Source organism: Fonticula alba (assembly GCF_000388065.1).
Source record: "Fonticula alba strain ATCC 38817 unplaced genomic scaffold supercont2.1, whole genome shotgun sequence".
In the NCBI taxonomy this organism is placed as follows: Eukaryota; order Rotosphaerida; family Fonticulaceae; genus Fonticula; species Fonticula alba.
Window position 1 is genome coordinate 1,025,744 of NW_009242971.1, and position 7,687 is coordinate 1,033,430.

The 7,687-nt window shown below is 64.4% G+C and overlaps 3 protein-coding genes across 4 annotated transcripts in view; 1 reads left to right on the forward strand and 2 right to left on the reverse strand.

Moving 5' to 3' along the window:
- Positions 1 to 1,891, forward strand: part of H696_00222 (phosphatidate cytidylyltransferase) — a 4,755-nt gene extending 2,864 nt beyond the window's left edge. The window contains exons 2-5 of the mRNA XM_009494066.1: positions 51 to 674; positions 878 to 1,039; positions 1,221 to 1,370; positions 1,588 to 1,891. Coding sequence (XP_009492341.1) covers positions 61 to 674; positions 878 to 1,039; positions 1,221 to 1,370; positions 1,588 to 1,771 — 1,110 coding nt within the window. The 5' untranslated portion in view covers positions 51 to 60 and the 3' untranslated portion in view covers positions 1,772 to 1,891. The remainder of the gene's footprint in view (positions 1 to 50; positions 675 to 877; positions 1,040 to 1,220; positions 1,371 to 1,587) is intronic.
- Positions 1,892 to 2,294: 403 nt separating this feature from the next.
- On the reverse strand, positions 2,295 to 4,945 carry H696_00223. 2 transcript variants are annotated; one of them, XM_009494067.1, is made up of 4 exons: positions 4,450 to 4,945; positions 3,479 to 4,369; positions 2,742 to 3,309; positions 2,295 to 2,649 (listed from the first exon to the last, which is right to left on the reverse strand). In XM_009494067.1, the coding sequence occupies exons 1-4, from the start codon at positions 4,806 to 4,808 to the stop codon at positions 2,467 to 2,469; spliced, it is 2,001 nt and encodes a 666-aa protein (XP_009492342.1). In that variant the 5' UTR covers positions 4,809 to 4,945; the 3' UTR covers positions 2,295 to 2,466. The 2 variants fall into 2 exon arrangements, with proteins under 2 accessions (XP_009492342.1, XP_009492343.1); XM_009494068.1 differs by having other exon boundaries at positions 2,295 to 3,309.
- Positions 4,946 to 5,939: 994 nt separating this feature from the next.
- Positions 5,940 to 7,687, reverse strand: part of H696_00224 (hypothetical protein) — a gene marked incomplete at its 3' end in the record, with an annotated part of 2,779 nt that continues 1,031 nt past the window's right edge. The window contains exons 4-5 of the mRNA XM_009494069.1: positions 7,253 to 7,671; positions 5,940 to 7,104 (exon numbers count right to left, since the gene is read on the reverse strand). Coding sequence (XP_009492344.1) covers positions 5,940 to 7,104; positions 7,253 to 7,671 — 1,584 coding nt within the window. The remainder of the gene's footprint in view (positions 7,105 to 7,252; positions 7,672 to 7,687) is intronic.

Genomic DNA, 7,687 nt, shown 5'->3' on the forward strand with positions numbered 1-7,687 from the left:
CCCCCCCCCCCCCCCCCCCCCCCCCCCCCCCCCCCCCATGGCCGGCACAGCCGCCGAGACATGCCTCCTTCCAGCGTCAAGTCCTCGGTGCGGCAGGCCGCCGCTTCGGCCCAGCAGGCCGTCGCCGCTGCCCCCGGCGCCGCCAAAGCCACGGCCGACCCCTGGTACGCGCCGTCCAATCTGGCACGCGCGCGCGTCCCCATCGGCTTCGCCATCTTCCTGGTGGCCTACATCCTCATGTACCGCACGCCGGTCCTCCTGCAGATCCCCTGCGCCGTGCTCCTCTGGTGGGAGCTCGGTAAGGAGTTCACCGGGCGCCGGGGCCCGGTCATGCTGGTGTGCTTCACCCTGCTGTCGCTCTTCGACTTTGCCGTGCTCAATGGCCGCGGCAGTGGCTTGTGCCAGGTGACTACCAGTGTCCTCTCGCCGGTCCTGCGCTGGCTCACCCCGGGCATGGGCGGCGCCGACCCGCTCGCCACCACGGCCTGGTGGTGCTCCGGTACATTCCCCATCTGGGAGTACATCGGCCTGCGGGCCCTGCTGGTTGCTGGCATTGGTCTCCTCGCTGGGCTGCGCACCTTTGACGTGCTGGTCGTCAACTATGTCCTTTCCGGCCTGACTTGTGTCATGTGGATCATGGCCAACTACCCGGTCGACGTGCTGCTTGCTATCAGGTGCGTCGGGGACTGCCCATTTGCCGAGCCGGGCCTTTCATCGCTGCCCATACTGACGCATACGCACGCACGCACGCACGCACGCACGCACACACACACGCACACGCACACGCACACGCACACGCACACGCACACGCACACGCACACGCACACGCACACGCACACGCACACACACAACCTCCATCCTCGCCGGCATCATACAGCATCATCGTTGCTGGATCGGACGGCTTCCAGTATTTCACTGGCAAGACCTTCGGCCGGACGAAGATCGTCCCGAAGATCTCCCCTAACAAGTCTCTCGAGGGCTACATCTGTGCTTTCTTCATTTGCATCGCCATGTACTACTTCTACCTGGCTGATCCGAGGTGCGCCATGGCGAATTATTGTCCCTCTCCCTTCCCAGGGCGCGCGCAATCGCTCTCGCCCGCAAGTTGCCCACCGATTGCCATTGCCTTGCCCATTCACGTCTAACCCCCCCTCCCCCCTCCCCCCCCCTCTCCCCTCCCCTCCCCTCGCTATTCACTCTTTTGGTCCGGCCTCTTCCAGCGCTGTCCCGATCCGTCAGGGTCTTTTCTACATGGTTGTCATGTTCCTGGTCGGTGTCTTTGGTGATCTGTTCGTTTCCTGGTGGAAGCGCTCCCACCGCATCAAGGACTCGTCCTCCTTCCTTGGCTCTCATGGTGGCTTCCTCGACCGGTGCGTCGCCTCAATCATCATGGCCATTTTCCTCTCCCCGCGCCTTGTACCCCCTGGCGGACCTGCGCCCCTCCTGCTCTGTGGCCTCACCTCCCTCCTCCCTGGCACATGCCTTTCACTCACTCACTCACACACACACACACACTCACACTCACACAAACACACACACTCACACAAACACACACACACACACGTACATGCGCATGCACATGCACAGTCTCGATTCCCATCTTGCCGGCTGGATCTGGTCCGCGGTGTATGTGAGCTTCCTCTACACCGGCTCGTCAAAGGACTTCACCGGCCTCAGCCACCAACGCATTGAGACCATGATCGTCGTCGTCTGGGGCATCCTCCTCTCGCATTGGGCCATCACTCGTTTCATGGGGTGGCGCCGCGACTAGGCTCGCCTTTCATGCTCCATCATCCCTCCTTCCCCCTTTTTAGATAGCACCAGTGTTGCGGCGAGAGGTGGTCCACCTACCTGTCCATCTCCTCCCCCCTTCCCCCCCCCCCTCTCTCTCTTTCTCCCCTCCTCTCTTTCCTGGCACCATCTCCATAGTTACCCCCGTCATTGTCATTCTCCTCGCATCCAGTTGATTGCCGGCCCCCCTGTTTTCCCTAGCACTTCCCCTCTCCTGCGGTGTCCAAGGCATGCGAGTGTTGCCCGAGTCCTCCCTCCCATTTGGCTTACCCGCTTTCCTCTCTCCCCCCCTCCGTCGAGGTGGCCGGATCAGCGCGGACGCACAGACTCTACCGAGTTGCCTGGGCGTCTCTCTCCCTCCCTCTCTCTCTCTCTCTCCCCCTTTCCCCCCTCACCCCACATGGTGGCCTCTTCTCGTATTTATCCAACACTTCACGCTCCTGTCCTTGTCGTCTTTCCCCCTCTCCCCCCCCCCTCCCCCTCTCTATGAATACATCCTGCTTGTTGTGCTGTTTTTTCCCAGCCATGGCTGCGTGGTATAATGTGAAGTGGGTTGTGGGTGGGCAGTCGGAGAGCCGTCATCAGCAGCACCACCACAAGAGGGGCGCAAAGGACGGCTCAACACCTGGGGATTGGGACGGGAGAGCCGAGGGGAGGATGAGGGAGAAAGGGCCCTCAGATGTACACCCGTCGTAGGTCGGTCGCGGCGGTGATCACCGAGCACTGGGGACACAGGCGCTTCTGGCCCAGGGCATTCATCCAGCACCCTTCGCAATGGATATGCCAGCATACGATTGATACCAGGGGCCGGTCGAAGGCACACAGGCAAATCAGGCAGCAAGCACCCTGGTCCTGGGGCTGGATTGGGGAAAATACACCATAGATCGTGTAAGGAGAATGCGATGACACCACACAAATGCACAAACCATTGCGGACACACATACACACACCTGGGCACTCGATCCGGTCACCTGGGCGGCAGCATGGCGCATACTGTGCCCGGCCGCAGCCAGATCCGCAATATGGCGTTTCAAATGCGCGACCACTGCCAACAGACGGGTCGGATCCAAGTCCGCCGGGGCCGGCCCCCCGGAAGCCGGGACGCTGAGCAGGTCCAGCGCCGATCGGGCAGGGCCAAGCGGCCCAGCAGGCGGGGGGTCCGTTCGACTGGCCCGAACCGCCGCTTCCAGGACTCGATCCGAGCTGATGATCCCCACCCGACGGGCATCCTCAGCCGCGGCAGCGAGGGCCGCCTGATCGGCCAAATTATCGGTCGACTCATCGGCAGAACGGCGGCCGGGGGTGGTAGCCACCGCTGGCACGGCGGAGCTCGCCACAACCGCATCCAAGAAGGTATCATCGTTGATCACCCCGCCCAGGTCACTCAAAATCGAGGAGACCGTCGGATCCATGGCAGCCAGGAGAGACCCGCGACGTTGAGACGTGCCCGCAGGGCCGGCCCTCGCCGATGGCCCGCGCATGGCGGCTCGCGCTGCCACCAGGTCCATCTGCGAGTACCTGCAAGGGATGGGGCAAGGGGCGCATGGGGGTAGGCGAGGAAGGGGCACACGAGTAAGAGACACAGAAGCCCCAGGGGCGGAAGAGAAACAAGGGGAGTGGCGGAGGGGGGGGGGGGGGGGGAGAGAAGGACACGCCCGGCAGGGTATTTAGGGGGGCGCCGACGCACTGCGATGGTCCATATGGACTGGCACTCGTGTCATCCAGCGAGATGTCCACATCTGATTCGCAATCTGAGGCGGCAGAGGCCGAGGACCGGGTGGAGCCTTCCTGCCCACGGGCCGCGGAGGGAGTCTGCAGGGTGGTGACCGGAGGGAGCATGCGCTCGAAGAAGCGTGGCTGCTGTCCCCGATCAGAGGGGAGGACAATATGCACCACATCCATCGAGGAGGAGGGTGACAGCGGGCTAGGCGGGGACTCGGTGGCCATCTCGCTCGCGGGATCGCCGGTCGGGGCAGGGGGCGCGGCGTCGGCCGCGGCGGCACTCGCGGCCTCGACCGCGGCAAATGTCTCCAGACAGATGTCAATATGGTCGTTGATGGTGAAGGAGGTGGCCTCAGGGGGGAAGGGCTGATTGCAAGAGGGGCAATGTCGCACGGCCGTCGTCAGGAACTCCGACTCATAGGTGATGGTGGCGGATGAGGCCGCCGAGGCACCGCGCCGGCGGGCTGCATCCCCAGTGGGGACTGGCTCGGGCCTGACCGGAGAGGGGGTCGCCGGAGCCGAGGATCCTGACAAAACCCCACCCCCGGAGCGAGAGGATGGAGAAGACGCGGTAGAGTTGTGGACAGGGGCCCGACGGCGCTTCGGCGTGGGCTCGGCGCCTGAAGCTGGCTGGTGCTGTTGCAGGGCCAACACCTCGGGGCAGATGGCCGGGAAGGCGCCCCCCTCAAGACCAAGGGCGGCATTGCGCTGGGCACGCCGGGTGCGCACATTGGACAGGACCTTCCCGGCAAGGTGTGCCCGTGAGGCGAGTTCCGCCTCACTGAGGGGCGATTGCACGGCCGGCGCGGCTTCTGACGAGGGGTTACTGGACACGAAGCTGGACCGCAGCCGGCGTCTGTGCAGGATGACAGTGCCTTTGGGAGTCAGACAGGGTGTACGGCCGAGCAGCATGAGGCAGGGGATTGGGGGACGCACCGCGGCGGGTCAGCGGCAGCTGGAGGCGGGGTCAGGGCATTGTTGTCCGGGGCGGAGAGGGTTTCGCGCAGGGCATTGGCCACCGTGAACCGCTCATGGTGATAGTGATGAACCAATTTCTGGTCATTGGACAGGTACTTGTTGCAAATCAAGCACCGGTACTGCTCGCTCGGCGAGGAGGACCCCGAAGGGGACCCGGGGACCGGGGGCCCGGGCGCCGGGCTGCCCATTGGAGAGGCTCTAGCGGGCGACTCTTGGCCGGCAGCGGCTTCGGCTGCCGGCGTTGTGGCCGCCACAGGCTGGCCATCTTCCACCTTGAGCCCGAGGGGGACCACCAGCGGCGCGTGTTCTCCCTCCATCAGTGTGGCGGCTGTTTGGTCCTGGGTAGGGGCGCGTGAAGCAGAGCAAGAGGGGGGGAAAGACAAAGGTCGAGGGCGCGCCACGGCGGGTGGTGGTGTGTATATGTGGGCGAGGAGGGGGAGGGGGGGGGGGGGGGGCGAGAGAGGGAGATGGGACGATGTGCCTGGCGCAGAAGTGAGCCACCTGGGTGGATCGCGGTTGAAAAAGGTTTCGCCGGCTCGGCCGGGAGACCGTGCGTGGCGCAGTCCGAGCCCCCAGTCTGGGGGCGTATTCGTGGGCGTTCATGGAGCTTCCCCCCCCCCCCCCCCACTGCACCTCATCCCAGATGGGGCCTGTGTCTTGGCCAAGGCGGGTCACGTTGCTCCCCACTTTTGGCATGCTGCTTGCTCCCCGATCGCGCCCGCAGTTGTCCCGGCCCACCTTGGCGCCTTTCGCCCTGCCACTGTTTCTCAGGCCATCTCGTGTGTTTCCTTTCCCAACCTTTGTTTTTCCTCGCCTCTTGCCCAAATCTGATGGTGAAGCAATGGAAAAAGGGCGAAAAGAAGGAAGGCCGCCATGGGGAGGGGGAAATATGCCTGTGGCAAGCTCTCCCCCTACCGCAAAAACACTGCCCAATGGGGCGTATACCAAGTCGCAGGGGCAGAAAGAACGTCGGATGCGCATGCATCCGAAAGGCAAGCCTGCTATTGGAGCCGATGGCCAAGCCAATCCGGGCGACTCGCAGCGCCGTGGGCCCAAAGGTGAGGCCGCGCGACGCGCTGGAGGAGAGGGAAACGAGAAGGGGGAGGCGCTGGGGAGGGGCCCCCGCCTGGGCAATTACAGGCGAGGCGAGGCAAAGTGAGGTAAAATGGCCCCCCATTTGTGGGGAAGGGGATCGCCAGTTCTTTTGCCCCATTCCAGAGAGCCCCCAGGCGTACGGGAGTATGCCAATCAGCCTCAAACAGGCGACAAGCGGGGGGGGGGGGGAGCAACTATGATGGTGTGTAAAAGGGAGGCATGTCTGTATTGTCTCCCGCCCCGGATCCAAGGCGGTCGTCCGGCGGCCCTGGCACACACATGCACGAACACGCACACAGCAGACACACGGGGGGGGGGGGGGGGGGGGGAAGACGCAGGCCACACTTTGGAGCTCACTCCAGCGAGATCGGCAGAGCGCCAAGTCTTTCGGCCTGGGCCAGAAGCCCCAGCCCACGGGCGACAATGGCGTATGCGTCGGCAGCTGCCAGCTGAAGAGGCGCCGGGGTGTTGGACACGCTGTGCGAGCGCCTCCTGGACGTGATGTCCACCCCACGTGAATGGGCAGCAGCAGGTTCTGAAGATGTCGCGCAGTCGATCTGGCAGACAGGCGGCCAGGCGGCGGGGGCCTCCTGCGAGGGGGCGCCGGGCCCGGTCTCGAGATCCTCGCCCTCGGATTCCGAGTCGGAGTCGGCCGATTGCGGAACAGTCACACCGAGAACAATGAGCACCGATCGCAGGGCCAAACTTTGTGCCACAGGATCGATATCTTGCAGGAGGTGGGCCCAGCCAAAGGGGGCCGCGGCGCGGGCCGCCGCCGTTCCAGCTCGCGGTGAGCCAGGGGTGCTGCCCTCCGACCGGGCAGTGGCCACTGGCGGCCCTGAGGCGCGTCCCGGCGCGGGAGAGGTGGCACCGGAGCCCGGGGCCGGCGAGCGCGGGGTCCCCACCCCGAGGGAGACCGGCCCGGTCGGGAGGGAATCTGGCCGGTGATGATGGTGAAGGTCTCCGCCGCCCGAGCCGGAGCCCTCCAGCGTTGAGATGGCGCGCTGCCGCATGGTGTTGAGTGCACGGGCCAGTGGTCTCCCGGTGTCGGCCGCCGGAGGCACCGCCGCCGCCGGACTGGCACGCGGAGAATCTGCGACCGGGCCTGCATGGGCTGGTTCGGTTGTCGGGGTTGGTGGTGCTACCGCTGCTGCTGCTGCTGCTGCTGCTGCTGCTGCTGCTTTCCCCGGGCCGGTCTTTGGGGGTGGATAGTCTGTGGGGTTGATGGGCACCAGGGAGGCCAGGTGCTCGACATTCAACAAGAGGGGAACCGGAGCCAGGGATTCTGACAACCAGGAAAGGCAGTTGGCGGGGACGTCATCCGAGTCGTCCATATGTTCCAGCGTTTCTTGAAGCGAGGCAATGATCACCTCCACCGAAGTGAGGAGTTGCTGGCGAAGGAATTCCAGAAGGGCCAGCGCCACGAAAATCAACACTGCCCCAGCACGCTGATGGACCATGATCGCCTCAATGACATCCAATGCGGGCAGCACTCCGGCAAAGTATGTGTTGAACCATCTGTCGATAAGAGACATGTGTGAGGCTGGGCAAATGCATACGCATGTGTCCTTGGATATTGTGTGTGCGTGTGCGCATATTTTGGGAGGGGGGGGGGGGGAGGCGAGGTGGCCGGAGCACGGGAGAGAATAGTACACAGGCGACGCACCGTGTGGCGAACATGTCCACCGACACACCGGCAAGCTTGGTGACTGCCATTGAGCAGTACGGGTCGAGGACTGTCCAAAAGCGAGAAAGCCACTGGATGCGCGCTGGTGTCAGGGTAAAGAGCTTCGGCACGGACGCCCCCCCGGGAACAATCCCAGCGCCAGAGGTAGCCCCCTCACGACCATTCAAGGCCCCGGTTCCGCTCGGGCCTGGTGGGGGGACCAGCGGAAAGATGCCATCCGATTGGCAGAAGCGCGAAAAGAGGATGAACGCCAAGCTACGTGCCGACATGCCGGGAGCAGTGTCGGCTGCCGGCGGGCACGCTGTCATCGGGCTGCACGAGTGGTGGGAGCATGCCAGATCCAGGAAGATGCGTGCGATGGCCCGTAGATGGGGATGCGCAGCGAGCTCCAGCCAGTGCTGGATATGTGTGGAC

Coding starts and splice junctions, on each gene's coding strand:
- H696_00223 (XM_009494067.1), bottom strand. CDS start 4,808: ATGGAGGGAGAACACGCGCCGCTGGTGGTCCCCCTCGGGCTCAAGGTG. Junction 3,310..3,478: donor AGTCCATATGGACCATCGCA/GTGCGTCGGCGC, acceptor CATCCCTTGCAG/GTACTCGCAGATGGACCTGG. Junction 2,650..2,741: donor TGACCGGATCGAGTGCCCAG/GTGTGTGTATGT, acceptor TCCCCAATCCAG/CCCCAGGACCAGGGTGCTTG.